Source organism: Cervus elaphus, chromosome 24 (assembly GCF_910594005.1).
Source record: "Cervus elaphus chromosome 24, mCerEla1.1, whole genome shotgun sequence".
Lineage (NCBI taxonomy): Eukaryota > Metazoa > Chordata > Mammalia > Artiodactyla > Cervidae > Cervus > Cervus elaphus.
This window is the reverse complement of record NC_057838.1, coordinates 59,089,196-59,101,062: the sequence shown is the minus strand read 5'-3', so window position 1 is coordinate 59,101,062 and position 11,867 is coordinate 59,089,196. Positions and strand designations below refer to the sequence as shown.

Genomic DNA, 11,867 nt, shown 5'->3' with positions numbered 1-11,867 from the left:
GGGAAAGACTTTGTGCAGCCTGCCCCACCTGCTTAGGGGACGGGCGAGACTTCCTTGCAGACATCGGCCCCAAGCCAGGCACTGTAAGCCCAGGCCCTGCCTGTCTAGCCTGGACGGTCTGGGGTCTTGCTGTCACAGCTGGACAGGCCTCTCTAGTGCCCTGAATCCGACAGCTCCAGGCGCTCAGGGACATTTGAGGGCCGAAGTGGGAAGGATCACACAGGACCTGAGACCCTGGTGTTCTGTGACTCAGGCAGAGCCGTGGGAGTGGCGAGGGGGAGGCTCACTCCGCTGGGGTGAGGGGACAGTGCCTCAGGGAGTGGAAGGCCACGGGCCAGAGAGGAGCCTCCACCTGGCTGTTTCTTTGAGGGGATGCGAGATGGCAGGGGGGCAATGTGAACAAGGGGGAGGGAGATTTGAGGACCCTGAGTTCCACAGAGCCTTGGGGTCCCTGGGGGCATCGCGATGGCTTCTGTGAAGGGTGGGGAGAGGGTAAGCCCCAGGCCCCCACCTGCTTCACTCTGAGCACTGTGACTATGGCCTGCTTTACACAATAGGGTCCCTTGTCACATATAAGGGGAAACTGCGACTCAGAAAAGGAGGAGAGAGGTTTGAAGTCACACGGGTCAGCATCTGGTCTCCACACCCGAGGCTCTCTGTGCCACATGGTGGTGGGCATAACAGCACCTGCTTTACCCTCTGGGACTTTTCCAGAAGCCGAGAGGGATGGAAAATGTGCCCCACACCTGCCCTGCCCTCCCCTCCCCTCCCCTCCCTGGCATTTAGTGGCCATGGCCAGTGACCAACCAACACCCTGCAAATGCTGGAGCCACTTGGGCATTCTCTTTATTGGTGCTTTCCCAGGTGTGAGTGCAGAGTCCCTGGGCTGAGGGGCCAGGGCTGTGGGGCAGGCGTGGCATTCCCCAAGGCGTCAGGTGAGAAGGTGTGTTCTGGCATAAAAAAAGAGTTCTTGGAAAAAAAAAGTTCTTGGGAAAAGTTCTTGTGTCGCAGTGGTGCCTGTGGTGAGGGGGGTGGCATGCATTTCTCAGCCAAAGACACTCTTGGCGGGTCCGGCTTTGGGCTTCTCAAACACCGTCTCAGCCCCAGTCCGGGCGCGGCTGAACACTGACGGGGCAGTAGAACCAGCTTGCTCTGTGGGAAGGATGGGAAGGAGGTGGGTTAGGGGCAGGCCTGGCTTCCTAGAGAGGAGAGGCCCCCTGTGTGGTAGGCACCATCCCGAGCCCACAAGCTCTGAACTCTTAGAAAAAGGACCCATGGGACCCTCCCGCCCCCCAACCCATCCTCCTTCCCACAGAAACACATCTGCACCCAGGCCCTCATCGCCCTGAGAATACTCACCACACTCTCTCATGACCTGGTAGGTCTTGGACTTGATCTCCTGGTTCTTGGTCAGGTTCCCTCGGGCCCCCTTCAAGTCCTCCTCCTTCACAGGGGGCCGCTTCTTCTTGATGGGGGCTTCCTGAGCGCCAGCCTCGGGGAGCCCAAGCCTCATCTTACAACCTGAGGCCTTGAGGCTGAGGGCCCTTTCCCACCACCACACCTTGGCCCAGACCCCTCTTCCCTGCTCACTTAACTCCAGCCAATTCAAGGCATCACTTCTCTTCCAGGAAGCCTTCCTGACTGCATGTCACACCCCCTACCCCAAGTCTCTCTCCTTTCCCCACAGACCAGGAGCTCTGGGGCCATGGCTGTCACAGCCTCATACCATCTGTCTGCCTGACCTCTCTGAGCCCTGGCCTTCCAGGGGAGGCAAAGCCTCCTGTGTTTATGCTCCAAGCTCACCTCAAGACACAGCTGCCAGAGTTGACAGCATCCATCTCCCCCACCCCACCCCCAGCCCCTGGCACCAGCAGGCCCTGAGCTGGGCCCTCCTACCTGGGACATGGTGGGTGCTGTGGGGAGCTGCTCCCTGGCAGGTAGTGGCTGTGGAAGAGATTTAAGCAGCGCCCAGCCCTCTGGGGCTTATATAGTCTGCTTGCCTGTCCCGGAAAGTCACTCCCCCTCCTCTGACAGCTCCCCGATGATTCAGACCCACGCAGTCGCTGGCTTCAGAGTTTATTCTTGGAGATGATAGGGGCTTGCTGAGCACTTCTGCCTGGGGGGCTGCAGTCCTGGCGACAGCAGACAGCTGGGGAGACCCCGTATCCTCGGGGACAGCTGCTCTCTTGTGGGCAGGAGGCACTGGGCCTGGCAGCAACTTGTGTTTACGAATGCAGGTCCTCTAACATGCATGTGGCTGTCCGAGCTGTCTATCTGCGATAGTCCATCCCAGCGTGGGGGTGTCCCCAAGGAAAGGGAGGGCCCTGGGCCAGGGTGGACAGCTCTGAGCTTGTTTTTCTCTCTCTTCTACCCTTTTCCTGGATTCCACAGGAAAGAGACTTTCCAGCTCCACACGGCAGCGGGGCGGATGCTTCCTGCGTCTGCCGCTGGGGAGTGTGTTCACGGCCAGCTTGCTGAGCCGTCACAGTGCACTGAGAGCACAGGGCCTGCACCTGGCTCCCAGGTGGAGAAACTGCGGCCAAGGGAAGCCTGGGAGCTGCCCCATCAACATTTTTGCTGATGCCCCCATTCTCTGTCCAGCTCCCAGTGTGAGTTTATTAGCAGAGGGACAAAGGAAGGGGCGAAGTGCCCAGGAAGGGCTGGGAGGAAACCATGAGGCGAGCTAAAGGAAACAGCACAGAGCCTCTGACTGAGATGAGGTCACTGAAGGGCAACTGGCCCAAGGACATTTAGGTTATGAGAGGGTGGGCAACAGTGAAGCCCACTCCAGGCATACACAGAGGGACAGGGACCCTGAAGGTCACTTAACTCTCCTCTGCTAGTTTCAAACACCCCATCCTTGAAGGGGAGACCCCCAGGGCACATGGCAGGACTCTGGGCCTTGGGTGAGGGTAGGAGTGGACGTGGATGGGCGCTCAGGGTCTGTCCTGTTGGGTCGAACATACCCAGGCTCCTTGTCAGTTTGTGATGGAGCATGTTTTTATCCTTGAAGGCTCCAGGCAGACGGAACCAACCAGGCACTGACGTTTGGCTACCTGGAATGCCCGTCCACTGCTGTCAGATCTCTAATTCCCCCCTGCCTGGTCTTGGCTCTGGGAGGCCAACACGAGCCCTGCCAGGTTCCATCTGAGACGAGTGCTGACACGAGGAATGCCTTCAGACAGCCGCCGGCACGAATCCAGGACTCCAAACAGAGGCCAAGAGGCACTGAGGACAGGCCTGGCCTGTGCTGCCGGCTCCTGGTGCTTCAGCTCTGCCTCCACAGCCGGCGCTGCCCAGGGAGGCACTTGCCTTCCAGCCCTGCAGCCTCAGGAACAAGGATGCGGGATGTTCACGCCTTACACCCCATCTCTAAGGCACCACTCACTCACTCAGGGGGGAGGCAGAGGACCTTTCACTCGCATTAGAAGGAAAGATGAAACGGCACGAGCATGTTTGTTTTTTTCCCCTTGGCAGGGTTTGGTTCCCACATCCACCATAAGGAGAGGTCAATTCATTCTCACTCTGTTTTCTGGGAAGAACTTTCTAACTCACTGGGGACAGTTTCTTGACCCCACCAAGCTGTTTCAACGCCACAGAACACACAACCAACAACCACAAGAGTGATAGTTTCTTTTTTTAGAAACTGTAATAAGATGTCAAACTTTATTGTAAACCATTTTACAGTGTAAGTACATCGTCTTCCCTTTCATTTCAAAAGTGTGTTTCTGTGACTCATAACACCACAAATTGAACCACCTCCACTGGGAGGCCATGGTTTGCTCACATAGGTCTGATTCCTAACAAACTTCATGAAAAGAGAAACCAAATTAAAACAACCCACCCACCCACTCAGGAGCTCAAGGGCCCTCCCCCAAAGCAAAGCCCTTCGGAGCTACCAATGTTTCGCAGGGTAAAACAGACAGCTCTCTGCTCCTCACTGGAAGTGTGTGAAACTTCTAAAGGCCAGCCCTGCACCCTCTAGGGTGGCTGCTCTGGCTGATGGCAAGTTCCCAGAGTCATCGATGTTCACCTGGCTGCAAAACGGCCAGTGGACTGCCGTCTAGAGGGCAGAGTGAGATGCTGACCCTGCTGCTCCCTCCAGGCTCCTGGGGCAGCTTTTAGTCGGGGACTCTGGGCTGCAGCCTCCAGGCCCATACTGCCGAAGGGAAGAAGCAACTTGAATTTGAACCTTTACATATATTCCCTCCACAGGCATGGTCAACATTAACCCATGACTCCTTGTTGTCAGGAAGAGGCACAGGTTAAAGCTTGAGGCTGGAGGCTACCGGCGTGCCTGAAGGCTAATTAGTGGGACTTCACAGGGTAGGGCCTTTGGACTGAGCAGACCAAGAAGCCACTGTTGTCAGGGATCTCACCAACATTCCTCCTTGCCATTGACAACGTCCCACTGGCAGCCAAAAGGAAAACGGGCAACTGTGGTCTCTTTCATTCAGACGGTAGATGTGACAATTCTACTTCAGCAAGTTACCTCCATCAGTTACAAGAAACTTGTTCCTGGCCTTGACTTACAAGTTTCCATGAAGGGTGGCATGGCTGGTTTGTCCAAATTCAGACAAACCAGATGGACAGCGCACAACATCCAGCTGGTGTTCCGTGGCTTCTTAAACATGATGACGCTTGCCCTGGGGCAGGTGAAGGGCTGCACCTCATAAGGCACCTCGGAGCAGTTGGAGAGAAAGCTTACCCCAGGGAGGGAGGCCAGCTGGGAATTAAGTCCTGGCCACGGCCCACCGTACCCACTGTCTCGGGACAGTGCACCACAGAAAAGCCCTCAGTAACCGCAGGAGAACCGCAGGAGGCACTCCTGGGGGATACTAACTGTGTGCATGTATGTGTGCGTGTGAGTGTGCACAGAGGGTAAGGCCAAGCATGCCAACGATGCCCTGTACAACTAGACTCTGGTAAATGTCCATGCCCTAGGTAGCCAGCTACCACACAACTGCTGCTCAGAGACGAAACTCCTTTGAAAATCAGGAAACAGGGAGAAACCACCACTTGCTCGCTACCTCTTGGTCCCCAAAACCTATTGCCCAGCAGGCACTGGGACGAGCAGATCATTTGGGATCTGTAATACCCAGCTCCATCCTTCACAGCCTGTGGGTCTCCTGCCCACTATTGCTGGTTTGGAAACATCAGGATCTCAAGACTGAAAGAAAAGCTCAGATGCTGGGCTCAGGGAGGTGACCTGAGGAGCGGGAAACAGCTGTGACCACAGGTTAATAAAAACGAAAGGCAGCAGGAGACAAAAGGCGAGTCAGCGATGCCTACCACCTACCAGGATCAGAGGCAGGCTTGGCCTTTCCGGTGCAGGGCTGCCCACTAACACAGCTGGAGGCTGGAGGGGGAAGAGCATGGGATGAAAGCAGGGTGAAGGGAGAGTGGAGATAGGCTCACCTTCCTCTCCTGCGGCCACTGGCACCCACCCAAGCAGAGGCGCCACCCATGGCAGTTCAGGTCCGGGCTCCTCTGGCCCTCCTGCTTCTGGACTCTAGAGAATGACCGGCTGAGAAGTCCTCTCCAAGGTTTGTGTCCTTACGGCCCACACAGGTGGGACTGCAGGAGGCAGAGGATAGACCCGGGATGCCTGGTTTAACACTGTGGCTCACACGTCGCAATTCAGACCTAATCTGCTTGAGTGAAACACATTGTTATGTAGGTCTAAAAGGAAGGTTCTGGGTGGTGTGGGCTCCCTGCACTGATCTCACTTCCAACTCGCACCTTTGCCACGAGGTCCTCTACTCCTAAACTTTCAGGCCGACCCTGGGCTGGGACAAAACACTGGGCTGCTTTGCCTTGCTGCTCCCACAGCTGGGTCAGGCCATTCCACTGCCGGGCAGCAGACTCCCAAAGCCACGGGGCCTATAACCATTCTGAGGAGTGGGGGCCACAAGTTTAGAAAGAAGCACTTCATCCTGCCTGTGGATGCAGACAGCGAGCTCACTCACCTCCACCTGCCCCACCGTGTGCCCAGCCACCCTGCTGCTCTGGAGGATGTAAACAATAGGATCTCATGGTCAGACAGGCGTTCTCTAGACTGCTGCACAAGACAAGTAGACAACACTAGGCTGACAGGCACGGGGTAGCCTGAGAGGATGCTCCCAGAGGGGGGTCCAGAGTCTGGCTCTGAAGCTTGCACCATGGGAGGCGGGAAGGCCAAGTTTGCGTTTTAAACTTCGGATCTGGGGGTTCTGAAGAGATGTAGGGAACAAACAGGAGTGGCCTTGGAGTCTCAGTTTCTCTGGACACAATATCCTCTTATGCTCCCTTTTCAGTCACATTTCACCAAGACTCTAACTTGCCAGCTGAAGTGCCAAGTGCCGCTGGGCCCTAGGCAGAGCCCTTCCTGCTCCACCCTCACAGGCCCTGGATCCACATTCGGACCAGCTGCCTCCTGCTCATGCCTGACCTCTGCAGAACCACTGGGTTTGCTGATTTCAGATAAGGGCCCACCTCCCTTCCTACTGGAATCATTTACCTCATCGGATCACAGATTACCTAACGATATTCCAAATAAAAAACTCCCAACTTTTTCCTCCCACCAGTTCACGTCCCATGAAAGGCAAACAAACCCATTTCTTTGGGGGTAAAAAAGAGCTTTTAAATACAATAGTATGAAAATATAACTTAAACATATAAAAGTCAACAGCATACGGAAGACTTAAAAATCTATGTTTTGCCCATTAGTCCCATAGGAAATAAACACATACTCAAAAAACATTAACACTGTGACAGCTCATAAAACCAGCCATAGAAATCAATAGTTACAAAAGCCATTTCGAGTAAGAAAGCGTCATGGTTCCAACTTGGTCAATGAGTAACTCAGCCCCCAGACATGTTCCGTCTTCACACTCCCCCCTGAAGCCCTGGTGAGAGGCTCCACCCGCGGTCCACGTGCAGGTAAGTGCTCATCCTCAAGGCCACCCGGCCAGACGTGGGACAGGGCTTCCGGGTCCCTCGCAACACCACTCGGGACGACAACACACAAACAAAACGCCTCGCTTGCATATTTGGTCAGTGTTTGTAGTGCAACTGAGTGGGGACCTCCAGCTGCCGCGTGGAGCTGGCGGCCTCCCTCCCCGGGTCACAGTATCTGGGAGCGGGCCGAGGCCGCGGGCGGAGTGGAGGTAGAAGAGGGGCAGAGAGAGGAGGGGAGGGAAGACGCGGCTGAGCGACCCTTGGCTGACCGGTGGCCGGCCGCAGGCCCCCACCCGACCCTGGCTTGGGAATGTGTCATACGGGCAGCCCGAAGCGGTGCTTCTTTTTCTTCGCGGGCTTCAAGGGTGTCAGTCTCCGGAGGTCTTCCTCCACGTCCGACTCCTCCATCTCGTCATCGGCCGAGATCAGGATCTGAGTAGTGGAAAGGCATGGCCCTGAGTCACCGCCAGCGATGCCCTCTTCACCTGCCCACCCTGGGCCCCGTCTAGAGTGCCAACCTGGCCAGGAGGCCTCAAGTGTCAGGTTTATTAGCAGAGGGAGATGGGGAGGTCCCCCTTTACCGAGTGAGACAAGCTGTCCCTCACCCGGCCTCGTTTACACCACGTGCACCCACAGGTGCTGACACCAGTGCTGAGTGGACACGCCTCCACTCTGCTCCTGCTTCTCCGTCCAACCTCCGGCTGGGACAGAACCACCATCAGAGCAAACTTAGCATAAGGTCACACTGGCCAAAAAAGCCCAGTGTTGGCATATGGAGTCCCAGGTCCTTGAAATTGGTTCAAATATAGCAAAAGCGCACTGAAAAGTCCCTTTTTGAAAGGAAAACACCTGTGGGGCACACACAAAGCAGGGCCATTTCAGAGTGGCTGCCATGAGTCAACCTCACAAACTTCTGAAGACAAACAGGAGCCCTCTGCCCTTCTGAGCCCCTACAACAACATGGCCACACAGCTAGGGCACCTGGAGCAGACAGCATTCACTGCCCACCTGCCTGGCTGCTCAGGCTTCGGAGCATTGGGGAAGGACAGGGACAGCCCAGGCCGAGATGGAGAGGCCCAGAGCACAGCTGCGCAGGGGCAGCTTATCTTCCTCCAGTGCAGGGTGCTCTCACTACCCTCCCTGCAGGGCTCCCTGCCTCCTGTCCCGGTCCCCTGATCGAGCACTCTCTCTGGCTCCCTATCACCTGTACAAGTGCGTGCCCATTCCATGCTCTGAGCTAACACCTTGCCCAGTTAGCTCAGACCTTGGTCTGTAACCCACTTCCTGTCATGCTATCCTACCCTCTGGAATACATGCTACTCTGGCCATAATGAATTTCACATTATTACCCAAATACCAAACCACAGGACCACGATGCCTCAGGAGCAGCTGCTTCTGCCTAAAACGTTGTTTGTCCTTCACCTAACGTTCACCATGTTCTTACAACCCGACAGGCCTCATGCCAGATTTGAGGGGCACCTAGAGAAGAGGCAGGCTTCGCCTCTGTCCTCCACCAAGGTGGTTTTCAAAGCGCTCTCCAGGATGCCCCAGGGGGCTAAACCAACTGTTCCAAGTTCTCTCGGGGTTTTGTCAATGCCTCAATCTCAAAACGGGCTTCCTTTGTGGCTCAGCTGGTAAAGAATCCGCCGGCAACACGGGAAACCTGGGTTTGATCCCTGGGTTGGAAAGATCCCCTGGAGAAGGGAAAAGCTACCAACTCCAGTATTCTTGCCTGGAGAATTCCATAGACTATGCAGTCCATGGGGTCGCAAAGAATCGGACACAACTGAGCGACTTTCACCTCACTTCACTTCAATCTCAAAACATATCACTGACTGCTAAGATGGGCTGTGCAGGCTGGCTATCACTTACCTCAGCCACAGGTGTGAAGGCCTCTCAGAGAAGACATCCTCAGCCATTTCTGTCACCCGCACCCATGGTGCCATGCACCTACAAGCCTGCCTCAGACATACAACCTTGCCTCCAGGCTCCTATTTATGGCCACCAATCTCCCTGAGGTCCAAACATTTCCACTTAGGACACTTGAAAATAAGGGGAGGTGAGGTTCTCCCTGGGAGGCCTGGCTACCCCCAGAGAAGTTTCCAGTCGGCCCAGCCAACACTTCCCTTGCTCCGGAGCGATGGGCAGGGATTCAAACGCCTTGATGCTTAAAGGACAACCACGCCCACTCGTCCTTGCCAGCTTCCCTGGAACAATGCTGCTCCTCCCTTTCCTGTCTTGCTCCACCGATGGAGGGGCTGCTGGAAAAGGGCCACCCCTCACCAGACGCTTCAGCTCCCGGCCCAAGGAAGGACCAGGGGACAGCAGGAATGGGTCCCAGCTGGACGGGAGCTGTCAGCTTCCTCTCCCTCCCGCTGGTGGGGCTGCGACTCAGCATTCAAGAGACGGCCAGATTCGAACACAAGACCAGACCCTTCCTGGGTCAGCGGCACGAGGGCTCGGCCCTACCTCAGACTCTGACTCCTCATGGGACGCGGCCCTTCGGTAGCGGACCTTGCTCCCGTTCCTCGAGTCCTGGTTGGCCCCTCTTTCTTCTAGCTTAGCTTTCGTCCTTCCCTTTCTCATGAGGAAATTGTCCACTACCCAAAACATCAAAGCCTGTGGGAAGAAAAATGCAGGTCACTCTGGGATATGACACTTATGAAAGCAAAGGCAAGCAGCCCCCACACCCATCCTCCTCACTCCCATTCCAGATCACAGCGTTAAGAACTAGGGAGAGGGAGACATCATGCAGGCCCTTGCTCCCTCTCAGAAGTCAAGGAAGAGACTTCCAATCCCTGTGCCTTTTCTTCAAGAGTTTTGCTCCAAGGGGTTCTCTGCTTGGTGACTGAAGGGGATAGCCTGCTTCGGGTGTCCCAGCAATCGGCAGAGCAGGGCCTGAACCAAGGTCTTTGGACTCCTGGTAGGGGTTCCTCCCCTGGGCTGAGTCGCTGGCTGGCACACCTGTCACATCTGTCACCCCCAGGTTTCTTTACCATTTCTTTCCTATTTCCTGATTTCTAGCCAGTGTGCTTCTGAGTTTCTCTAGGAGCCCTGTGGTCAGGAAGTTTCTCCAGGAGCCCTGCGGTCAGGAAAATTCCTAACAGTCTTCATTCCTAATGGTCTTAATCTAGAAGTCGCTGTTACACACGTGGCGGTTCCCTGGTAGGGAAGGCAGGACAAAGATTCCAGGACCCTCCAGTTTGCACAGAGGCCCTGGAGCAGGATCTTCATGTTGAGGAAGCAATCTGGATGTTTCTAGGTCTGGGGTGGGGATGAGAGTTGACAAATACTTGCATGGAGGCACCCAAGTGCTATAAGGTGTTTTCTCTGTCACAATTTTGAAAGGAACACGGGAAGGCATGGAGCAAACAGAGGTTAAGAAATGCAATAAGGCACTGACGTTGACAAAGAAGGGGACGATCAGCATGACGATGGCCAGCTTCAAGTCTGGGTTTTCAATGGGATTCAACAGGGCCACCTGTAAAGAGAAGCAGAATTAGTGAGGTGGGGGGAAGATCACAAAGATCGTTTCCAGGGGGGTGGGGAGAGGCAGGGAAATGGCCCACAAGGCCCTGAGAGGAGGCTTTGCTAAGACACTCCCCTCAGAACCTCACACCCAGGGCCACACAGTCCCCAGGCCTGACTGCCAACAAGGGACCCCTTTGGAGCCCACTAGGAGCAGGTAATCCTTGAGTAGCTTTCCCCTGCTGTGGATGTGAGAAGTGAAGGGAGGCTGGAGGCCGAAGGACTTTACAAAGTTGGCACAGGGCAAGTTGGAGAGTGAGGTTGGTGGACAGTCATTACAGACACTAGCAATGAGGCACTGACCACTTTCTAATGGAAATCCTGCACACCAACCACCTCCTCAACAACAACAGCTCCCAAAAGCCTTAGTTTATTTTTTTAAAAAATAAAACTCGGCCATAAATAAAACCAAAGATCTGAGTTACTTTGGCTGGTTTCCTGTAGGCAGTGGAGGCTTATCTGCACAGCCCTGGGACCAGAGGGCAGTGTTAGGAACCACAGGAACATGTGACCAGCCACTGCCTGTGGCACCAAAAGGCTTGATTAAACCACTGGCCAAGAGAGGTGAATGAGGAGGCACCTGCAGATGCAGAGACCATTTGCTGACAACACCTAACAGTTACCCAGTGGCGTAGGCAACTGCAGGGCAGGGACTGTATCTTCATGGGCTTTACCTATTTCCAAGGCTTAATCTAGAGCAGATGTGTATAAGGGAGGTAGAAGGATGCTATATGAAAAAGTGACAAGTTACTGCTCTTGATACATGGCCAGGAGCTGCCCCATCAGACCAAATCCAGGTACCTTCATGGAGTTAAAAAGAAAACCAATTTGGTTTCCCAACAGGGCTGGGGTGGGGATTGAGGAAGGGGGGAATACTGTCTTTCTTGACATCTCAAGGAGTTGGTAAAGAAGGGAACAAGAGGCAAACCTTCTTCCACTGAAGTATTAGGAGGACGATGAAAACGACAGATTTTTCAAAAATCATGATCACAATGTAAAGGGCACATTGTCCAACCCAGGCTCCGCACTGCAGAGGGTCTCCTGCAGGGAGAGAGGGCTTGGTCACTCGGGTAGTCACTCGGTCACCCCCACTACCATCACCCACAGCTCCCATGAGCCCTCATCCCCCACCCCACCCAAGAGCTCCTAAATGAGCCCTCGAGAGCACCAAGAATCAGCTTGTCTTGAACAAACAAAAATCAGAGAATTCCTAATTTGGAGATACCAAAGTGGCCTTTCTTTTAAGAGACTCTAAGATATAATTACAAGGCACTAAAGTTAGTAAGTGCCCATTGCTGGGGCTGAGAAAAGCTGGCTCTTTTTGTCCACTGGCAGCAAAAGCTGTGTTAAGCAAGACTGCTATTATTATCCATTGTTGATGTTTCCAGTGGCTGTGGTGC

At 54.7% G+C, this 11,867-nt stretch overlaps 2 protein-coding genes across 2 annotated transcripts in view; both read right to left on the bottom strand.

The window, feature by feature from the left end:
* Window positions 1-822: 822 nt before the first annotated feature.
* MUSTN1 (musculoskeletal, embryonic nuclear protein 1) lies at window positions 823-2,710 on the bottom strand. The gene is made up of 3 exons (XM_043886154.1): window positions 1,897-2,710; window positions 1,360-1,492; window positions 823-1,152 (listed from the first exon to the last, which is right to left on the bottom strand). The coding sequence occupies exons 1-3, from the start codon at window positions 1,903-1,905 to the stop codon at window positions 1,046-1,048; spliced, it is 249 nt and encodes an 82-aa protein (XP_043742089.1). The 5' UTR covers window positions 1,906-2,710; the 3' UTR covers window positions 823-1,045.
* A 917-nt stretch (window positions 2,711-3,627) lies between these two features.
* LOC122682863 (store-operated calcium entry regulator STIMATE) overlaps window positions 3,628-11,867 on the bottom strand; it is a 56,189-nt gene continuing 47,949 nt past the window's right edge. The window contains exons 5-8 of the mRNA XM_043886153.1: window positions 11,396-11,508; window positions 10,343-10,420; window positions 9,409-9,558; window positions 3,628-7,371 (exon numbers count right to left, since the gene is read on the bottom strand). Coding sequence (XP_043742088.1) covers window positions 7,255-7,371; window positions 9,409-9,558; window positions 10,343-10,420; window positions 11,396-11,508 — 458 coding nt within the window. The 3' untranslated portion in view covers window positions 3,628-7,254. The remainder of the gene's footprint in view (window positions 7,372-9,408; window positions 9,559-10,342; window positions 10,421-11,395; window positions 11,509-11,867) is intronic.

Coding starts and splice junctions, on each gene's coding strand:
- MUSTN1 (XM_043886154.1), bottom strand. Junction 1,153..1,359: donor CCAGGTCATGAGAGAGTGTG/GTGAGTATTCTC, acceptor TCCTTCCCACAG/AGCAAGCTGGTTCTACTGCC.